This window comes from Protopterus annectens, chromosome 10.part0 (assembly GCF_019279795.1).
Source record: "Protopterus annectens isolate FY-2018-M chromosome 10.part0, PAN1.0, whole genome shotgun sequence".
Lineage (NCBI taxonomy): Eukaryota > Metazoa > Chordata > Ceratodontiformes > Protopteridae > Protopterus > Protopterus annectens.
The window spans coordinates 1,307,301,979-1,307,324,690 of NC_056744.1; the positions used below are offsets into that span (position 1 = coordinate 1,307,301,979).

At 44.9% G+C, this 22,712-nt stretch overlaps 1 protein-coding gene across 1 annotated transcript in view; it reads right to left on the reverse strand.

The window, feature by feature from the left end:
- Positions 1-211: 211 nt before the first annotated feature.
- LOC122814269 (glucosidase 2 subunit beta-like) overlaps positions 212-22,712 on the reverse strand; it is an 834,731-nt gene continuing 812,230 nt past the window's right edge. The window contains exon 5 of the mRNA XM_044086863.1: positions 212-359. Within this exon, the coding sequence (XP_043942798.1) occupies positions 212-359 (148 nt within the window). The remainder of the gene's footprint in view (positions 360-22,712) is intronic.

A 22,712-nucleotide genomic window follows, 5' to 3' on the forward strand; every position in this document is an offset into this window, starting at 1 on the left:
AATGTCAAAAATAACAAGTACAAATACCACAAGCGTCAGCCGTACTTTTCTTGAATGAAATCACCATAGAGTACTCTATGGTAAACAAAAAAGAGTAGGACACCATAAATACAATAAATCACTTCTAAAGCCTTATAAATTATATATGGGTTTACTATGGATCGGCTTACCTTTTTTGGAAATGTCCTAATTTTTGATGAATTACTAAGAATTATTTAAAACACATGAAAATGCAACATACCTTTTTTCCTTCTTTTGATTTTTTGGCCTCTTGAACCAGTTGCTCTTTGATCCTTAGACCTTCCCTTGAAACTTCTGCCATTTTCCTTAAGTGTTCTCTCTCTTTTTTCCCAAGTTCCCTTAAAAGAAATGGAACAAACTGTTTACGCCATAGTTCAAGACCCACAGATCCCATGATTTCCAGATTCTTCAAGATAACCTATACAGAAATCAACTGGCATTTCCCTATCCAAACCATTTTATGAGCTTTTCCAAATTCTACCATTATCTTTTCCTGCATTCTAGCAGCATTTCAGTGGTAGTTTTTAACAAACATGATGGTAAACATTTATTAGAAAAAAGAAGTTATGCACTTACCATAATGTTCCATGTGAGTTGTTCATCTCACCTTCATTCTTACAGATGGATCTGGAGCTGATCCTCAGCTCCGAGTCGGCCTACTACAAAGCTCGAGGTCTTCAGATAGCTCATGGCCACGTCCCTATCCCATGATGCACCTAGAGTTACCTCAGATTTTGTTTGCTGCATATAATACCATATGTCATTCTATCACCCCATAAGAGAAAGCTATAGAGAAGGGTTGAGCAACCAGGAAGAATCAAGCATCTCGGTCTTCGAAAATCCCAGGAGAGGATAGGACGGTGGGAAGTAAGAATGAAGGCGAGATGAGCAACTCACATGGAACGTTATGATAAGTACATAACTTCTTTATGTGAAGTTGCTCTACCTTGCCGTTCATTCTTACAGATGGGTAGTATCCCAAGCACCATCTATCTCGGGTGGCTCATGGGAGTAATTTTTTCAGGACAGTGGACCCAAAGGCGGCCTTGTCAACTTTGTAATGAGTGATAAAGGTATGAGGTCTTGACCAAGTGGCTGCTGCACAAATGTTATCAACAGGAAGTCTGGCAGAAAAGGCAGAGGATGTAGACACTGCTCTGGTGGAGTGAGCCTTAATTTTATGTTGTAAGGGCATATTAACAGCTGAATAAGCAAATGTGATACAATCAGATAACCACTTGGACAGAGTTGTTTTGGCCACTGGCATACTTTTCTTGGAGTCTGAAAAGGAGACAAAAAGCTGTTCAGATTTCCTAAAATCTTTTGTTCTAGCCAAGTAAAATCTGAGCTGTTTATGAACATCAAGTTTGTGCAGCATATATTTTAAATTGTTGGAGTGATTGGGGAAAAAAACTGGCAAATCAATAACTCGATTAAGATCAGCTTCAGTGCAAACTTTACGCAAAAAAGAGGGGTTAGTTCGAAGTGAAATTCTGTCAGTATGGAAAATCAAATAAGGAAGATTAATGGACAAGGCTTGAAGCTTTGACACTGCAGGCAGAAATGATAGCTACTAAAAAGATAGTCTTCCATGACAAAAATCTGAGGTCAAATGAGGAGGTTAGTTCGAATGGAGGAAGAATAATGTGAGAAAGCATAAAATTTAGATTTCATGGGGTATATGGAGATTTTATGGGTCTATATTAGATGTGCGACCATTCCGATGTTCAAATCAAGATGGTTGACATATGACTGAACGTCGGAAAGGTTGAAGGTGACCGTCAATGGCTTTTCACACGCAGAATAAGAAATTTTCCCTTTCTGCACTGAAGTGCGTTCTTGGAGTTGGTATATTTAAGTGGGGGGGGGGGGCTTTCTACTGGAAGTCTGAGCGTGATGGTGGTGGTGGTGTCCAATTCCGCTCTGATAAAAACGGTATGTTGCGATAGCGACAAGGCAGATTTTTCTGAGTTTATTGTAATGGCCAGCTGGCTGCAGAGAGAAAGAGTGGTGTCCCTGGCTTAAATGAGTTGATGCCTGGTGGTGGAGGTGAGGAGCCAGTCATCTAGGTACAGAAACACCTGGAATCCTAAACGTCTCAGGTGAGCCATGACCACTACCATACATTTGGTGAACACTCTGGGGGCTGTAGTGAGACCAAAGGGCAGGGCTCAAAACTGGTAATAATTGGCTCCCAGCCGGAAGCACAGATGATCTCTGGATGGTCTGGCCATTTTATGTGGTAGTACGCATCCTGGAGATCTATAGAGCACATCCAATTGTCTTTCCCTAAAAAGGGAAATATCGACTGAAGTGTGACCATCTGAAACTTCTCTTTCTTGACAGATCTGTTTAGCCTGCTGAGGTCCAATATAGGTCTCCAGTCCCCTGTCTTTTTTGGAACTAAAAATAATCTTGAGTATGTACCAGATCCTGTCTGGTCTGCTGAGACTGGTTGGATGACTCTTTTTGTTAGCAACAATCGGACCTCTGTTGTTGCCTGTTCCCTGTAACTGGGTGGAATATCCGGGATTTTTCTTGTCAGTGGAGGGGGTGTGGCAAAAGGAATGAAATATCCTCTGAAAATGATACTTTGTACCCAGTTGTTTATTTTGAGCCAGGCGTCTAGATACAAAGATAAACGACCCCCCGACTGCCTCCAAAGTAGGACAGTTGGGCCTCCTTTCAGGAGCGCTGGCAGGGCTTCCCAAAGAAGTGATCTTTGTCACCCTGACTTTGCCCATCCCCTCTGCTGCGAGGGAGCGTCTTCCATTATTGCCCCCTCCTCTGCCCCTGGTGGGGGGTTCACCACATGCCCTGAAAGGTTCCTTGGGCTTTTCGGAACCACATCTTTCTTTCCCTTTGACCCTTGAGGTAGGGTCTGGTAGGGGTGGAAAAACAGACTCCAATGGCAGACAGAGTCTTTCCTTCCTGCTCACACCTGGTCAAAGTTTCCTTAACTTTGGGCCCGAAAAGGGACGAGCCATTAAAAGGGGTATTCACGAAGGATGATTTGAAGGGCTCCGCGAAGGATCACAAGCGCATCCAGGAGTGTCTCCTAAGAGCAATTCCTGTACCTGCTGCCCTGTTCGTTCCATCAGCTGCATGCGAAATGAGGCACATGGATGAGTTAACTATGGAGTTGAGGGTAGCAAGCTGGGAGACAACTTTATCTGAAGCTTCTGCAGCTATTGTACCCTAAAGAGCATTTCCCAGCTCTTTAAGGAGATCTCTTTGCAGTCTTGTAAAATGGGTTAGACAGCTTAGTGAATTAAGAGCAAAGGGTCACTGAACTGTAAGTCCGCTTCCCATATCTATCCATGATCCCGGAATCTCTGCTAGGAGGATGGATAGAAGAGAAAGTTTCTGAAATTTCCTTTTTGGTGTCTGCCACCACCACAGCATCAACTGGCACACCTTTGGTCAGAAAAGATTTGTCTTGGGGTGAAGGGAAAATTTATTAGTCCTCCCAGGGACAGGCACCATGGTGTCCGGAGATTTTCATGCCCTTCGTGAGACCAGCTGCATAAGCTCATCGAAGGGCGGAGACACCCAAGAGGTGGAGGGCTGAGACCCGAAAGCCTTCAGGAGCACAGATTCATCCTCAGTAGGGTTGGTCAGTTGCCCCTCTGGCTAAGGATTTCTAGTATCTCAGCAAATGAGATATCCTCAGAGAGGGACCGTGGAGACCCTTCTGATTCATCTAAGTCAGTATCAGATGTCAAGGACTCTGGTGGGGAGTCTACATGCTTCCTCTTACAGACTCTCTTTCCTGGGAACCTCATCAGTGGGAGCTTCTGGTGAGGTCTTGGAAGAGCATGGGCTACCCAATGGGGGTTCCTGAGGCCCTGGGTCTCTACGCTTGGCAAGGATCTGTGAAGCAGACACAGGCACTTTAGGGGAGGAAGAAGCCGGACCTGAGGTCGAGGATGTCTTAAGAGACATAACTCTGCTCATGGCATCGAAGGCACCCCTGCTCCGATGCGAAGGGGCCGACGGATCTGAGGAAACTGTCGATACCCCCGGCACAGGACAGTGGGCTCCACGCCAGAAGTAGGAGCCTAGCTCATCTGAGCCAAAACCCCGAAAGGCAGAGTCGGAACCGACAAGTCAAACTATCTTCCCCGGACCCTACCATAGTGTGTCAGCTCCTAGATTCCTTGATCAGCGCCGAGGATGTCAGAGTAAACAGAGCCGAAGACACTGGAGCAGGCATCGGCTCCGAAGGCTCCACGATCAACAAGTCCAACTGCTCCAGCTCCGAATGACCGCTGGTAAGAGTCTTCGGCTCTGAAGCTGCTTGGGTTGGAGCCTAGAAAAATTTAGCAAAGGCCGGTGCCTGTAAAAGCTTCTGCACCACATGATCCACATCCAAATCAGAAAGGCTAATCGAAGACCAAGATGAATGGATTGAAGGTGGTACTGACTGTAAAAGTGGAGATTTTGGTATTTCATATACCGGTTCCAAAACCGGGGACCAGCTCATAAAGGATAAGACAGTCGGCTCTGAGGTCTGTGGAGCCAATGTCGAAGACTTTTTCGATTTTTTTGATTCAGATGTAGAAGTCTTGGAAGACTTTGAGGACTTACTGGATCCATCTTGGTCACTCAAAGCCTCTTGGAAAGAAGGTTTCAGTAAGCCCCTGTCAATCAGTTTCCTCTTTCTCTCCTGGAGAACCCTCGAAGAGAAGGAATGGCATATGGAGCAGCTTTCTTGGAGATGCAATGCTCCCAAACAATAAACGTAGTTTGCATGATAGTCAGTGACAGACATTTTCTGCCGACATTTAGGGCATTTTTTTAAATCCTGACTTAGGGTGTTTGTCCTTATCAGCCATTTTAAAATGCACAATGTTATTAGGGTGCTGTAAAAAAAATAAATAGACACGCACAACAATTAAACAATAACAACAAGCCTTCCTAAAAATACAGGCTAAATATATATTCATGCTCACCAGATGATCTATAAAAATCAGTGTATACCATACTCCCCATTCCGAAGGGGGGATGGGCCTCCTTGAAATTGATTACATGTACAGATCTGCAATCGTGGGACTTCACACATATCTGCTGACTTCAAGAGATCCAAACGTAGTGAAAGTTTTGAAACATGAAGAAAACAAATCTAAGATGACTTCTACGCTTAACCTAGCAGAAGCACAGCGCCGTCAAACAGGAATGGAAATCAAACCAGAAGTACATAAAAATCAGACACCAACTGAATGTACCAAAAAACAAAAGAGAATATAAGGATAAGGACCAGATGAAAAGGCAAGAAATGTGGAAAAATCATATAGTGGCAAGTATAGAAAACTTCTGGAAGAACCTCATGTTGATCAGGAACAAATGCAGGAATGGTTCAGGAGAGGTGAATTTAAACCAAGAGATGAAAGGTTCATACTGGCAGCCCAAGAAAGTGGTCTACATACATGGTGGTTTACAAAGTCCATTGAACATGTGGGAGAAATAGATAAATGTAGGTTTTGTAAAACGAAACTGGAAACAGTCACATACCTCATTGCTGGTTATGATATACTAATGGCAGTAACACTAAAAGGCACAATAATGTGGTGAGACTGTTGGACTGGGGATTGTGCAAACATTATGGTTTTGAAGTGGCTGAGAAGCACTGGAAACATAAGCCACAAAGCATAATAGAAAATGATCAAGTCTTCATCACATGGGATCATCCATTACCAACAGTTCAAAAGACAGATGCCAGAAAACTGGATATAGTAGTCCAGGAAAAGAACAGGATTGATCATTGAAATTGCCACACTCCGTGATTAGTGTCCTGCGTACAGAGACACAAGGTTATAAAATATCAGGATCTGCAAGCAGAAAAGTACAGTTTTGTACCTACCATAAATGTAGATGTCCGAGAGGAATGCATCTGCAGTCCTTACAAATGGGTTGTCCTGTCGTCAGGCAGCCCTTCGGTCGGCCGGATTCCAAAGTCTGGGTCTGGCTTCGGCTGGTGTCGCACTTCACCCGACGTCATTGCGGCAGTTATTCGGGTATAAAGGCATCAGCCGACGCCATTTTCCTCAGTGTTTCTTGCCCCAGATGCCAGGTGCCCTCTTGGTAGGCTAAATTTGGATAAATGCCAAAGTTTCCAAATAGTAGAGAGCAAACACACAAAATAAACATGTATGCACATATATACAAACAAATACACCATAATAGATCCCCCCCAAGCTAGCTGAAGATTGGTAAGTACCCTAGGAGTACCTCAGAGGGGAAGGAGGGAGGGTAATCCTGACTGCAGATGCATTCCTCTCGGACATCTACATTTATGGTAGGTACAAAACTGTACTATGTCCTTCAAGGATGCATCTGCAGTCCTTACAAATGGGTAGAATACCATAGCTAAACTAGGGAAGGAGGAAATGAGAATAGATTATGGTGTAGTCAGGATCCCTTGCAAAACAGCAGTGGCAAAGCCAGCACGGGATCTAGAGTATAGAGGTAAGTTATAATGTTTGGCAAATGTATGCACGGAGGTCCAAGTAGCAGCCTCTATAATGTCCTTGGTAGCCACTCCTCGTAAGAAAGCTGTGGTAGTGGCTGTGGCCCTTGTGGAGTGAGGCCTGATGTTCTCTGGAGTTTTCTTTCCATGGTAGGAGTAATAAAGTCTAATGCAATTTCCTACCCATTTGGAGATTGTCTGTTTAGAAATTGGTTTTCCTTCTTTTCCTGTTGCATAAGCTACCAGAAGCTGGTCAGTTTTTCTATTGTTTTTTGTCCTGTCCAGGTAGTAGCGTAATTGCCTGTGTACATCCAAGGTATGTAAGAGCTTTTCCCCCCTGTTCTGTGGATTGGGGAAGAATGTAGGAAGGTGGACAGCCTGATTTAAAGAGACTCTAGATACCACCTTAGGCATAAATGTTGGATTTGTTCTCATGGACACTCTATCTTGATGGAAGATCAGGAAGGGTTGTACTGCCATTAATGCTTGTAGTTCAGAGACCCTTCTTGCTGAAGTTATTGCCAGCAGGAAGGCAGTCTTCCAGGATAAGTATTGCAAATCTGCTGTAGCTGCTGGCTCGAAAGGAGGTAGAGTCAGTTTTTCTAGCACAAAGTTCAAGTCCCATGCTGGCAATGGAGGTTTCCTGGGAGGTTTTACATTTTTAATTCCCCTCAGAAACTGTCTGAGCAGAGGATGCGAGAAGACAGGAGGATCCAAGCTGTATTGTGCTGAAATAGCTGATGCATGTATCTTGATGGAGGAATAGGACAGGCCTGTGTGGTAGAGCTCAGCCAAGTACTCCAGGATGTTGGCTATGTTCACCAGTGTCACATCTTGCCCTTTTGCAGCACTCCAGATGAGATATCTTTTCCATTTTGCTGCATAATTCTTTCTTGTTGAAGGTCTACGAGCCTCCAGGATTATGTCCTTAACCCTTTGGGATAAATTTGGGTTAATTTCTGTCATGTAATGTTCCAGGCAGTTAGCTGCAGAGTTTTTAGGCTTGGAAGCAGAATGTTGTAGTTGTTCTGTGTCAGCAGTAATGGGATCAGGGGTAGTTTCCATATTTGTTCCCGGGACATGCTCCTCAGCAGTGGATACCAATGTTGTCTTGGCCAGTCTGGGGCTATCAGAATGATCCTCGGACGTTCCTCTTTGATCTTGAGAAGCACCTTGTGCATCAAAGGAAGTGGTGGGAATGCGTATGCTGTCAGGCTTTTCCAACTGAAGGATAGGGAGTCCACCTTCCAAGCAAGTGGGTGGTAAGTCCTTGTGCAGAATTTCTTCAACTGGTGATTGTATGGGGATGCAAACAAGTCTATTTGTGGTAATCCCCATTTTCTTGTGATGGCTTTGAAGATGTCCGGATGCAGCATCCATTCGTGGGCATCTGTTGTAGTTCTGCTTAATATGTCTGCTAGAATGTTTTCCTTCCCTGGTAAATAAATTGCCTGTAACTGAAGGTTGTAACTCAGAGCCACATCCCATAAGTCTAGTGCCAGCCGGCATAGGGGGTATGAGTGTGTGCCTCCCTGTTTGTTGATGTACCACATAACTGTGGTGTTGTCTGTCCTTATCAACAGCTGGCCTTCGTGGAGAAGAGGTCTGAATGCCTGGATTGCCAATTTTACTGCCATCATTTCTTTTAGATTTATGTGCAGATGCAGTTGGTCTTGAGTCCATAGGCCTTGAATGCACTTGTCCATCATGTGTGCCCCCAACCGAGGTCTGAGGCATCTGTCGTGATAGTTTGTCTTGGATGACTTTTGCTGAAGGGCAGTCCTGTGTTTGATTGACAGGCCTGAGCCCACCATAAGAACTCTTGCTTCAGGCATGGGATCATTGGAATTTTGGTTTCCAGGCTGTGCTTGTGCTGAGACCACAAATTCTTTAGGTACCACTGTAGCTTTCTCATATGAAGCCTGGCATGAGGGACCAGAATTATGCAGGATGCCATGAAGCCTAGAGCTTGTAGCACTTTTCTTGCAGTTAGATGGCTCTGCTTTGTTAATGCCAAAAATAGAGAGGAAGTTGTTCTTTCTTTTCTGCAGTTAGAAATGCCATTTGTTTTGATGTGTCCAGTTCTGCACCCAGAAAGGTTATTATTTGGGATGGAATCAGCCTTGACTTTTTGTATTGACTGTGTATCCCAGGGCTTGTAGCAGGTAGATGACTCTTTGTAAGTCTTCTGTTAATTTGTTTTTGTTGTCCGCTTGTATCAGGCAGTCGTCCAGGTAGGGATAGATTTGAATTCCCTGAAGTCTGCAATGAGCGATTACTGATGCCAGGCATTTCGTGAACACTCTGGGCAGTAGATAAGCCAAAGGGCAATGCTGAGAATTGATAATGCTCTGATCCTGCAAGAAATCTGAGGTATCTTCTGCAAATTGGTCTTATGGGGACGTGCAGGTATGCCTCCTTGAGATCTAGAGTTACCAGCCAAGACTCCTTGCCCAGCATGGGAAGAAGCTGCTGTAGAGTCAGCATTTTGAATTTTGGAACAATGAGGAATGTGTTTAGAGCAGACAGATCTAGAATAGGCCTCCATTTGTTTTCTTTTCTTGGTAACAGGAAGAGCCTGGAGTAAAATCCCTTCCTTGCTCCATAGATGGTACCTTTTCCACAGCTCTCATTCTTAATAATTGAGATATTTGTTTTAGAGCTTCTGCCCTTTGAGTAGGTGGTAGGTTTGGCATTCCTCTCTTTCCTGGTAGAGTATGGAAATGGAACCTGTAACCTTGGTCTATAGTTTGCAAAATCCATTTTTCTCTTGTAATGCAGTGCCAGTTGCTTGAAAATAAGGTTAGCTTTCCGCCTAAGGGTGCTTCTAGTTGTTCCCTGGTAGGCGGTGCCACCGCCAAGTCACTGTGATTGAGTTGTTGTAGTGGTGGTGGCTGTATCCATGCCTCGTTGGTTGTTACCCTGCCACTGGCGACCCCTGTAGGTACCTCTGGATTGGTTTCTGCCTCTTTGTGCCTTAGAGGACTCCGGAAAGGACCAATTCTTGGAGGGCCAATTCCTGCTAAACCTTGGAGGTTGAACTTGTAAGAAATCTTTTACTGTTTGCACAGATTTTGCTTTCTCTTCCATCTTTTCAGAACCTGCTGTGGGGCACCAAATAAATTGATCTTGTCCATAGGTGCATCCAAAAGCTTAGATTTGACATGGTCTGGTAATGGCTGTTCTTTCAACCATGCATGCCTCCTGATAACTGTGCCAGTCATGGCTGATCTAAAGGAAGCCTCCAGTGCATCATAGCCACATTTTAAAGAATGGTTACTAACCTGCTGTATGTTATGTAACATTTCTTGAACATACTTTTTATCTAAAGATTCTTCAGAGGACAGCTTTTTAGACAACTGGTCAAGCATAAACTCTTGATATTGAATCATATGAAATTGGCAGTTCAAAGCTCTAGCTGACAAAGTAGCAGAGGTGTAAACTTTTACCCCATCTCTCTCTAAGGACCTGGATTCCCTTTCAGAGGGGAGGGGGGTTTTAGAAGAAGTAGCTGCTACAGCTTTAGGGCCCTGGGAGATAGTCTCTGGATCTGCAAAAGGGGCCTTATATAAGTGGTGATGAGTGTCCGGGACCCTGTAGTACCTATCTGGTTTAGCAGGAGCCGGAGGTAAAGTATCAGGAGTAGTGCAAGCATCATTAAATGCATCATCAACAACAGATAGAACTGGAGGAATAGCTAAAGGCCTATGCTGTGGTAAGTGTAGAAAGGTCCTAAGCCTTTTTCTTGAGTCTGAGAAATCTTGGCCCTGCCACTGAAAATGTTCCCTCATAGCATGCAAGGTTTCCCCAAAGGAAAATTCCTCAGGAGGAGAGGCTGAAGGGATGGACTCCCCAGCATCGGAGTCTTCGTAAGGAGAATAAGAAGCCTCAGGAGGATCTGAATGTTCTGAATCATCAGAAGAATCATCTGTGGCTACTGGCTCAGGGGGCTCTGCTCTAGGCCTCTTTTCTGGAGGAGGGAGAGAGGCCCTGTCTGGATGAGGCTGGGATCCACGGATTAAAGTGATGAGATCCTGTGCCAAAGAAAGCATATGGGAGCTGGTGCTGGGTCTGTGAGGGGGGGGGGGCTTGGCAGGCACAAGTTTGGAAGTTTTGGCTGCTTTAGCCCTGGCAAAGGCCTTAATAGACATAGCTGGAGGAGGCCTAGCAGCTCCACGTGCAGGAGTAGAAATATCTAGTGGAATGGTGTCTGATAAATCCTGTGAAATCGCAACAGAAGGCTGGATTTCAGAAGCCGTTTCTACCAGAATAGAAGAGGCCTCGGTAGAAGGCAAGTTATCGGCTGAAGAAAGAACCGCTTGCTCGGTTTCGGCCGAAACCGAGACACTCGTGGATTGCTTAACCGCGGTTTCAGCCGAAACCGCGGACCGCGAGTGTCGGTCCTTTTCTTTGCGTTTTAGTTATTTGCGTAGTCAGAGGATCCGGCGGCATAATGTAGGCAAAATCAGAGCCGAAAATCTGTTCAGTAAAGTCCGGCGGCGTCTAAGCGTCCGCCCGGTTAAAAGAAGCACAGGCTACACAAGCTGCTACGTCGTGGTCTGGGCCTAAACAATGTATGCAAAAGGAGTGGAAATCTTTATGAGGTATTTGTTTCCCACAAGATAAACAGTTATTAACTTTCTCTGACATCGGCTGAGGCAAGAAAGAGTCCCCAACGGGGTACTTAGCTTTATAGAAGTCTTCGAAGTAGTATTTGGTAGTAGTAATCTCTGGATCTGACCAACCGGCACTTGCGAACAGCTTCTGCTTCGGGCGCCACGCGGCAAGAAAGACTGGGGAAAATGGCGTCGGCTGATGCCTTTATACCCGAATAACTGCCGCAATGACGTCGGGTGAAGTGCGACACCAGCCGAAGCCAGACCCAGACTTTGGAATCCAACCGACCGAAGGGCTGCCTGACGACAGGACAACCCATTTGTAAGGACTGCAGATGCACCCTTGAAGGACATCGAGAGCAATGTGGAAGAAAGACACCAAGATAGTGCCAATTGTAGTAGGAGCAACGGGTCTTATAACAAAAAAAAAAAAAGAGTCTACCATCATATTTAAATAAGCTACCAATACACGTAATTCTGCATGAATTACAGAAGGAGTCATTACTGGCACATTACAGGTGCTGCGAAGAGCACTTTTGGCTGACATCACAAAGTGAAACAATACTTTGTTTGTGTCTTTCGGCTTTTCCCGGTTAGGGGTCGCCACAGCGGAACTTCGGTCCGCTAATGATTGCTAGTTAATTTTTACGTGCTGAGTTACCAGCTCTGACGCACAATCTTCAACAAAGGTACGCCCATTCACGCATGTCTCCACGCAGAAGACGCTATAGCTGAGAATCGAACCAGACAGCGTCTTACTGTGAGGCGACAATGCTACCGCAGCACCACCACCGCGGGTAAAGTGAAACAATACTAAGTGAAACAATACTAATTTTCATTAACTTTAGTCGTACTCTGGTCTTAGGAATCGGGTCTATTCCCCTCATGGTATTAGAAGCTCAAAAGATTTGGAGAAATTAAAAAAAGGAGAGACCACTGTGTTAGTAAAAGCCACTGTAGAAGCCTCATGTGTAGCCTTGCCAGGGGAACTATTGTAATTGGTGCTTGTATTGATGAAGGATTAGCAATAAAACATGAACAAATGCGAATAAAACTCAGTAAGGAATAGTTTAAAAGAATTAAATTAATACTGACAACAGCATTGACATCTAGGTACAAGCTATAAACACATTTTCTCTTCCTGTCCTAACTTACAGTTTTGGAATGATTGGCTGGCCCCAAAAAGTGTTGGATAGATTAGATATTAAAACAAGGAGGATGCTTCTTGCTCACCAAATGATTTATAAAAATCAGTGTATACCAAGATTATATATTCCCCGTTCTGGAGGAGGGATGGGCCTCCTTGAAACTCATTACATGTATAGATCTGCAATCGTGGGACTCCACACATATGTACTGACCCCACCAGATCCAAATCTAGTGAAAATTTTGAAACATGAGGAGGATAAATCTAAGATGACACCTCTGCTCAATTTAGCAGAAGCATATCGACATCAAGCAAGAATGCAAATCAAACCAGAAGTAGAGTGGAAATAAAAAATGTACACACCCCTATTAAAATGCCAGGTTTTTGTGATAAAAAATGAGACCACAATAAATCATTTCAAAACTTTTCCCACTTTTAATATGACCTATAACCTGTACAATTCAATTGAACAACAAACAAATCTGTTAGGGCAAAATTATAAAAAAAATAAAAGATGTACAATAAGCTGGTTGTAAGTGTGCACACCCTTCAACTAATACTTTGGTGAAGCACCTTTTGATTTAATTACAGCATTCAGTCTTCTTGGGTAGGAGTCTATCAGCATGGCACATCTTGACTTGGCAATTTTGCCCACTCTTCCTTGCAAAAGTGCTCCAAATCTGTCAGATTGCAAGGGCATTTCTTGTGCACAGCCCTCTTCAGGTCACCCCACAGACTTCCTATTGGATTAAGGTCTGGGCTCTGGCTGGGCCATTCCAAAACTTTAATTTTCTTCTGGTGAAGACATTCTTTTGTTGATTTGGATGTATGCTTGGGGTCATTGTCATGCTGAAAGGTGAAATTCCTCTTCAGCTTTCTAGCAGACGCCTGAAGGTTTTGGGCCAAAAGTGACTGGTATTTGGAACTGTTCACAATTCCTCCACCTTGACTAAAGCCCCAGTTCCAGCTGAAGAAAAACAACCCCAAAAGCATGATACTGCCACCACTACATTTCACCATGGGGATGCCGTTCTTCTGGTGAAGCGAAGTGTTGTTATTGCGCCAAATGTACGTTTTGGAATTGTGGCCAAAAAGTGCAACCTTGGCCTCATCAGACCATAACACATTTTCCCACATGCTTTTGGGAGACAATGTATTGTTTTGCAAATTTTAGCTGGGTCTGGATGTTTTGCTGTGCAAGAAAAGGCTTCCATCTTGCAACCCTACTCCATAGTCCAGACATATGGAGAATATGGGAGATTGTCACATGTAGTACACAACCAGTACTTGACAGAAATTCCTGCAGCTCCTTTGGTGTTGCTGTATGTCTCTTGGCAGCCTCCCCAACCAGTTTTCATCTTGTCTTTTCATCAGTTTTGGAGGGACGTCCAGTTCTTTGCAATGTCAGTGTTGTCCCGTATTTTCTCCACTTTTTGATGACCGTCTTCACTGTGTTCCATGGTATGCTGTGGAAATTTTTTGTACCCTTCTCCTGACTGAAAACTTTCAACAATGTTGAAGCTTTGTAAGCTATCTGCGAACCATGGCTTTTGCTGTAGCAGGCAACTAAATAAATGTCAGGAAAATCTTACTAGGACAGCTGAACCTTATTTGGGGTTAATCAGAGTCTCTTTAATTGCTGGCAGGTGTATACCCAAGAAGATTGAATGCTGTAATTAAAACAATAGGTGCTTCAACAAAGTATTAGTTTAAGGGTGTGCACACTTATGCAAGCAGCTTATTGTGTGTTTTTATATTTTTCCCCTCACAGATTTGTTTTTTCAATTGAATTGCACAGGTTATAGGTCACACTAAAGGGGGGAAAAGTTTTGAAATTATTTATTGTGGTCTAATTTTTTTACATCACAAAAACCTGGCAGTTTAAAGGAGTGTGTGGACTTTTTATATCCACTGTAGATAAAAACCAGGCAGCACCTGAATGTGGCAAAAACAAAAGAATTTAAGGTGAAGGACCAGATGAAATGGCAACAAATGTGGAAAAAGCATAAATATAGTTACAAGTATAGAAAACTTCTGGAAAAACCTCATGTTGATCAGGAACAAATGCAGGAATGGTTAAGAGCAGGCAAATTCAAAACAAGACATGAAAGGTTAATATTGGCGGCCCAAGATAGTGGGCTATGTACACACTGGTTTACAAAGTCCATTGAACATGTGGGAGAAACAGACAAATGTAGGTTTTGTAAAACCGAATTGGAAACAGTCACACACCTTGTTGCTACCTACTAATGGCAGGATGACTATATTCTGAAATACATAATAATGTGGTGACACTGTTGCCCTGGGGGATTCTGCAAACATTATGGTATCAAAGTGGCTGAAACAGACTGGAAACAAGAGCCACAAAGCATCATAGAAAATGATAAAGTTTATATCACATGGGATCACCCATTACCGGCAGTTCAAAAGATAGATGCTAGAAAACCAGATACAGTGGTCCAAGAAAAGACAAAAGTAGCATTGATCATTGAAATTGCCACACCCAGCGACTACAAAGTCTTGTGTAGAGAGAGAGAGAGAGAGAGAGAGAAAGACAAAGTCATAAAATACCAGGATCTGCTGGCAGAAACGAGAGCAATGCAGAAAAAAAGATACCCAGACAGTTCCAATAGTAGTAGGAGCAACAGGGTCTTATAAAAAAGAATCTACAATCGTATTTAGATATGTTGCCAATTCATGTAACCCAGTATGAATTGCAGGAGGAGTCATTACTGGGCACATTGAGGGTGCTGCAAAGATCACTTTTGGCTGACATCAAAGATTGAAACAATACTAATTTCATGAACTTTAATCGTACTTTGACTTAGGAATGGGGTCCATCCCTGTCATGGTATTAGAAACCCAAAATATTTGGAGAAATTAGAAAAAGGGAGAGACCACTGTGTTAGTAAAAGTCACTGTAGAAGCCTCATGTGTAGCCTTGCCAGGTGAACTATTGTAATCAATGCTGCCACTGATCCTAGTAGATGAAGGGCTGCCCGTGCTGAAGAGGTAAGCAATCGGGATGCTCTTCTTCAGGAGTGCTGATAGGGCTGTCCAGAGAAAGAATTTCTATATCTCCGACTACATGGATCCCCTCTGCCTCTGAAGGGGCATCTTCCAGATGAGTTTCCCTCTCTGCCCCGGGAAGTAAACTTGCCACTTGAGTCACAAAAAGGACCCTGGGATTTCTTGTACCACATCTTTCCACTCCTTTGATCCCTAGAGTAGGATTGTTGGGGGGGGGGTGGAAAAATGCACACCCATGGCAGACACGGTCTTACCATCCTTTCCACACCTGGCTGAAGTGTCTTTTACATTTTAGCCAAAAAGAGAAGAGGCCTCCATGGGAGTGTTGAGAAAGGAAGACTTAAAGGGATCCGCAAAGTCTTATGACAACGCCTGCACCCGCTGCTTTAGCCACCCCTTCAGCAGTATGAGAAACCACATGGACGAGTTAGATACAAACTCCAGGCTGGTAAGCTGTGAGGCAACTCTGTCACGTACCTCATCAGAAACTGCTCCTGCTAAGGTTCCCGAGAGTTCTGAGATTAGGTCTCTCTAGAGCTGGGTAAAAAGTGCCAAGTAGTTCAAGGACCGAATGGCAAAGGTAGATGAAGAATACACCCACTTCCCTAAGCTGTCTATCACCAGAGATTCCCTGTTAGGGGGATGGACAGTAAGGCTCTCCTCGGTGAGCTCTTTATTAGTGGCCGCCGCCACCACCATAGCGTCTACTGGTAGGCCTTTGGACCAGTGTGGGTTGTCCTCCGGTGGAGAGAGAATTTTGTCTGGTCTCCGGGGGATAGGTTCAACGGTGTCATGATTCCTCCAAGCGCACTGCACGATGAGCTGAACTAGGTCATGTGCAGGCAGGGTCACCCAAGAAGTAGAGGGTCGATCACAGAAAGCCTACAAGAATACAGACTTCTCAGAGGAAAGGTTGGTGGGCTTCCAGTCTCTCCACTGTTTTAAAATTTCCAGTATGACTCCAAAGGAGACATCCTCAGGAGGCGACCATGGGGACCCTTCCCCTTCATCGTAGTCTGTATCTTTGGTAAGGGATTACTTGGAGGAATTCACGTGCTTCCTCTTGCACAGTCTCTTATGTAGTACCTCCTCAGTGGGACTCTGAAGAGTGGGTACCTTGTGGAAGGGTGTCAAGGTTTCTATGTCTGATATATATATATATATATATATATATATATGTATATATATGGGTCTCCAATGTCGAAGGGACCAAGCCCGGAACCACCAAGCTGGGAACCAAGAAAGAATCTCGGGACCGGGGTCACCCCCCACTCCAACTCTCTATGCCCGATGCCCCAGTGTAGTGGATTGTGTCAGCTGCAGTCCAGAGGAAAGATATATATGGGTCTCCGATGCCAGACGGACCAGCTGAGAGCCTGCAGAGGCAATTGCCCTCTCCATCACCTGGAAAGCAGGCCCACCCAAAGAGGGATGGGAGCCCGGAACCAAGAAAGACAACCTCGGAACCAGGGTCACACCCCGCTCCGAGCCACAAGAGGACTCGGTGCCACCAAGTCAACCGGAATCACAGCAGACGGTGGCGTAGAAAAAAACAGGCACTGTACTAGTGATCACAGTGCCGACAGCCCAGTCACAATCCCGAGGATGTCTCAGCTCTGAGTGAGTTGATGGCCAAAGGGTAGACTCTGGAGCAATAGTAAGCTGCAAGGTCTACCAATAGAACTGAAGAAGCTGGTAACGGGATAGGCATCGGTGTCGAGGGCTCCAATATCTCCAAGGAGGTTGGAGGAGGAATATATGCTGGAGTCTGTGGAAAAGATTCCTCCGCTCCGGGAGGGAAGGAAGATTTGGAAGGAGTTGGGACTCCCCTGGCCACTAGGAGCTGATCCACGAGTCTCGCCACATCAAATTTCGAAAGGCTCCTAGAGGTGCGGGTTGACATCCCCAATGGAGAATCAGGGCACTCTAGAAAGGGACTGGACTGTTGTCCAAAAAAGGGGTCTACCGGAGAATATCGGGTCAGAGGGAGAGTTTCACCTTTCGGCACCATGGTCAAAGGACCAGTAAGTTGTGAACTGAGTTGGAAGTACTACTTTTGGTACCGGAAGGGAAATGTGTGTGGTAGCAGGAATTAAAGTTTTGAATAGTTCTGTAGTCACAATCGGTGCCATAGTCAGTGTTTGAGGCATTGGTGCCGAGGTCCTGGAACCGAGGACAGTACTGTTGAAAGGGGTTTGAGGCTCTGGTGCCGAGGTAGTTGTGCCTTTGGTTCCACAGATTTAACTGATTTTGAGTCACTAACATGTGGAGAGGAGGGTACGGATTGGCTCCTCTTTTTATGTTCCTTTTTAGGAGGGGTTGAGCCCTCCATCCACCTCAGATATAGCCTCCAAGAAAGGAGTTTTCAGGAGACCTTTAAGAATCAATTTGTTTTTCCTTTCAGCCAAGGTACAGGCACTAAAGCCCTTACATATCTCGCATGGGGTATGAAAGTACAGTTTTGTACCTACCATAAATGTAGATGTCCGATAGGTATGCATCTGCAGTCATCACATATGGGTTGTCCTACCTCAGGCAGCCCTTCGGTCGGCCGGATTCCAAAGTCTGGGTCCGGCGCCGGCTGATGTCGCCCTTTCCCCGACGTCACAGCGCCTGGGGTATAAAAGCGTCAGCTGACGCCATCTTCCTCAGTTTTTCTTGCCCCAGATGCCAGGTGCCCTCTAAGGAAGGCTAAATTTGGAGAAATGCAATAAAATTCCAAACATATGCAAAAATATATATACATATATATATATACAAACAAATACACCATAATAGATTCTCCCAGATAGCTAATGGAGGGGTAAGCACCCTAGGAATACCACAGAGGGGAAGGAGGGAGGGTAAACCTGACTGCAGATGCATACCTATCGGACATCTACATTTATGGTAGGTACAAAACTGTACTATGTCCTGCAAGGATGCATCTGCAGTCATCACATATGGGTAGAATACCATAGCCAATCTGGGGGTGGAGGTACTAAGAAAAGGATGGTGTAGTTAAGATACCCTGCAGGACTGCTGTAGCAAAACCTGCTCTGGATCTGGAGTATAAAGGTAAATTGTAATGCTTGGCAAATGTATGCACGGAGCTCCATGTAGCAGCTTCTAAAATGTCCTTGGTAGCCACCCCTCTTAGGAAGGCTGTGGTGGTGGCTGTGGCTCTCGTGGAATGAGGCCTAATGTTTGCAGGAACAGTCTTTCCATGAAAGGAGTAACAAAAACGAATGCAATCTCCTATCCATTTTGAAATTGTCTGTTTTGAAATTGCTTTTCCTTGTGCCCCAGCAGCATATGCTACAAACAGCTGGTCAGTCTTTCTGTAACTTTTAGTTCTGTCCAAATAGTAGCGTAATTGTCTGTGTATGTCCAGAGTGTGTAGAAGTTTCTCCCCTTTATTTTGTGGATTTGGGAAGAATGTAGGCAAGTGAATTGCTTGGTTCAAGGATACCCTGGACCCCACCTTTGGCATAAAAGTAGGATTGGTTCTCAATGAAACCCTGTCTTGATGGAAAATAAGAAATGGCTGCACTGCCATTAAAGCTTGTAACTCAGATACTCTTCTTGCTGAAGTTATGGCCAGAAGGAATGCAGTTTTCCAAGACAGAAACTGTAGATCCGCCGATGCTGCTGGTTCAAAGGGAGGAAGTGTTAGTTTTTCCAGCACAAAGTTAAGGTCCCAAGTAGGTAAAGGTGGTTTCCTTGGAGGATTGATGTTTTTGATTGCTCTCAGAAACTGTCTTAAGAGAGGATGCGAGAAGACAGGTGGATTAACATTGTATTCTGCTGAAATTGCTGAGGCATGTATTTTAATGGAAGAATAAGACAGGCCATTGTGGAACAATTCTGCCAAGTATTCCAGTATATGTGCCATGCTCATCACTGTCACATCTAAGCCTTTTGTTGTGTTCCAAGTGAGAAATCTTTTCCATTTTGCTGAATATGCCTTCCTTGTGGAAGAGCGGCGAGCTTCCATAATGATGTCCTTCACTCTCTGGGATAAGCTATTCTGAGGAGGAGTCATGGTATTCTCCAGGCAGTTAGCTGCAAGGTTTTCAGGTTGGGATGCAGAATCCTGAAATTGTTCTGCGTCAGTAGAAGTGGCCATAGGGGGAGAGGCCACGGTTTCGTCTGTGACATGCTCTTTAACAGTGGGTACCAGTGCTGCCTTGGCCAGTCCGGAGCTATCAGAATCACTCTTGGCTGCTCTGCCCTGATCTTCAGTAAAACCTTGGACATTAATGGCAGTGGCGGGAAAGCATAGACTTTTAGAGCTTTCCAGCTGAAAGAGAGTGAGTCCACTTTCCATGCTTGTGGGTGGTATGACCTTGAGCAGAATGTCTTCAGTTGATGATTGTGGGGTGAAGCGAACAGATCTATCTCCGGCCTTCCCCATGATTGTGTTATGAGTAAGAAGATGTCTGGGTGCAGCATCCATTCGTGTGCATCCATGGTAGTTCTGCTTAAGCTGTCTGCCAGTGTATTGTCTTTCCCTGGCACGAACTGGGACTGCAGTTGTATATTGAGTTTCAAGCAAAGTTCCCATAGATTCATGGCCAGTCTGCATAGAGGGTAGGAATGCGTGCCTCCTTGCTTGTTTATGTACCACATAACTGTGGTGTTGTCTGTCCTTATGAGCAGGTGGCCTTGATGAAGGAAAGGTTTGAAGGCCTCGATTGCGTGTATCACTGCCAGCATTTCCTTTTGGTTTATGTGCATGCGCAGCTCTGTTTGAGACCATAGCCCTTGGATACATTTGTCCTCCATGTGTGCTCCCCAACCTCGGTCTGAAGCGTCCGTGGTGATGGTTTGGTTTGCTCTTGGTTTGCTGAAAGGCAACCCTCTGTTCGACTGGCAGGCTTAAGCCCACCACAGGAATTCCTTTTGAAGGCAAGGAATGAGTGGGATCAAAGTTTCTAAGCTGTGACTGTGCTGAGTCCATACACTCCTTAGGTACCATTGCAATTTTCTCATATGCAGCCTAGCTTGTGGAATCAGGAGTATGCAGGATGCCATGTAACCCAGGGCCTGCAGGATTTTCCTTGCAGTCAGCTGAGTTTGTCTTGTCAGATTCTTGAAGTAATCCGGAAGTTGTTTTTGATTTTCTTCTGTGAGAAAGGCCATTTGGGTGGTTGTGTCCAGATCCGCACCCAAAAAGGTTATTCTTTGGGATGGAACAAGTCTTGATTTTTGGATGTGGACTGTGTATCCCAAGGCCTGTAGTAGGTGGATGGCATAGTCCAAGTCCTTTAGCAAAATTTTCTTGTTGTCCGCTTGTATAAGGCAGTCGTCCAGATATGGGTAGACTTGAATCCCCTGAAGTCTGCAGTGTGCAATTACTGATGCCAGGCATTTCTTGAATACTCTGGGCGCAGTAGATAAGCCAAAAGGCAATGCTGAGAATTGATAATGCTCTGATCCTGCAAGAAATCTGAGGTGTCTTCTGCAACTTTGTCGAATAGGGACATGCAGGTATGCCTCATTGAGATCTAGAGTCACCAGCCAAGACTCCTTGCCCAGCATGGGAAGAAGTTGCTGTAGAGTCAGCATTTTGAATTTTGGCACAATGAGGTAAGTATTCAGTGCGGACAAGTCGAGAATAGGCCTCCATTGATTTTCTTTTCTTGGAGCAAGGAATAATCTGGAATAGAAACCTTGGCCTTGTTCTGAAAGAGGTACCCTTTTCTATGGCTTTCATTTGTATTAATTTGGAAATTTGCTTCAAAGCCTCTGCCCTCTGATTTGGTGGCAGGTCTAGCATTCCTTTTGTTTTTGGCAGTGTGTGGAAATGGAACCTGTATCCTTTGTCTATTATTTGCAGTGTCCATGTGTCCCTTGTAATGTAATGCCAATTTTTTGAGAATAAAGAAAGTTTTCTGCCCAATGGTGCTTCTAATTGAGCCCTGGTCGGCGGAGTCAAAATAAAGTCATTGAGTCTGTCCTGGAGTAGCAGTTGTTGTTCCTGCACTACCTCTCTGGTTGGGAGGCTGCCACTGATGGCCTCTGTAGGAGCCTCTAGCTTGCCCTCTACCTCTAGCACGCCTGTTCCTGCCTCTCTGGGATCTGTCCGAGTCCGGAAAGGACCAATTCTTAGTAGGCCAATTTCTGTTGAATCTCGGTGGTTGTACTTGCAGAAAGTCCTTGACTGTTTGCACAGATTTTGCCTTCTCTTCAAACTTCAAGACCTCCTGAGCCGTGGAACCAAATAATTTTTGCATTTCCATTGGGGCATCCAGAAGTTTAGCTTTAACATGGTCTGGTAAAGATTGTTCCTTCAGCCAGGCATGCCTACGTATAACTGCCCCTGTCATAGCTGACCTACATGAAGCTTCCAATGCATCATAACCACACTGCAAAAAATGGTTACTAACCTGCTGTGAGTTATGTACCAGGTCCTGAAGGGATTTACGGTCAAGGGGTTCAGAAGAGGACAGCTTCTTATGCAATTCATCTAACAAATACTCTTGGTACTGAATCATATGAAACTGACAATTTAATGCCCTCATGGAAAGAGTTGCAGAAGTATACACTTTCTTACCCCATCTCTCTAAAGCTCTAGACTCCCTTTCAGAGGGTAGAGGATTTTTAGCAGTGGTAGCTGCAACCCCTTTTGGGCCCTGGGAAATTGTTTCTGGGTCTGCAGAGTGGGCCTTGTACAGGTGTAAATGAGAATCCGGGACCCTGTAGTACCTATCAGGTTTGGCAGGAGCCGGAGGGAGAGAATCAGGGGCTGTACTAGCATCAGAGTACACATCATCAATAACATTCAAAACAGGAGGTATAGCTAAAGGCCTATGCTGAGGTAAATGTAAAAAGGTCCTTAATCTCTTTCTAGAATCAGAAAATTCCTGGCCCTGCCATTGAAAATGTTTTCTCATAGAGTGTAGTGTCTTTCCAAATGAAAACTCTTCAGGAGGGGAGGCCGAAGGAATAGATTCTTCAGCATCAGAATCCTCGTAGGCCGAATAAGCCTCCTCCTGGGGGTCTGACAAAGCAGAGCCATCCGTGGACTCATCTGAGGAGTGGGGGTCAGAGGGCTCAACCCTGGGCCTTTTGTCTGGGGGTGGTTGAGAGCCCCTGTCCGGGTGAGGTTGAGAACCTCTAATTAAAGAGATAAGATCCTCTGCTAGGCTGAGAATCTGTGAGCCAGTAGAAGGCCTCTGAGAGGAAATCTTGGGAGGCAAAGCTTTAGTAAGTTTAGCAGCTTTAGCCCTAGAAAAGGCCTTAATGGACATGGATGCAGGGGGTCTGGCTGCACCACGTGCAGGAGTAGACTTGTCTAAAGGAATGGTGTCGGACATTTCCTGGACACCGGTTTCAGTAGGTAATTCAATAACCAACTCGGCCGGGGCCTCCGGGGCCGAGGTAGTCGGTTGAGTGGATTCAGTAATAGGAAGCACCGAGGACTCGGTTTCAGCCGAAACTGAGA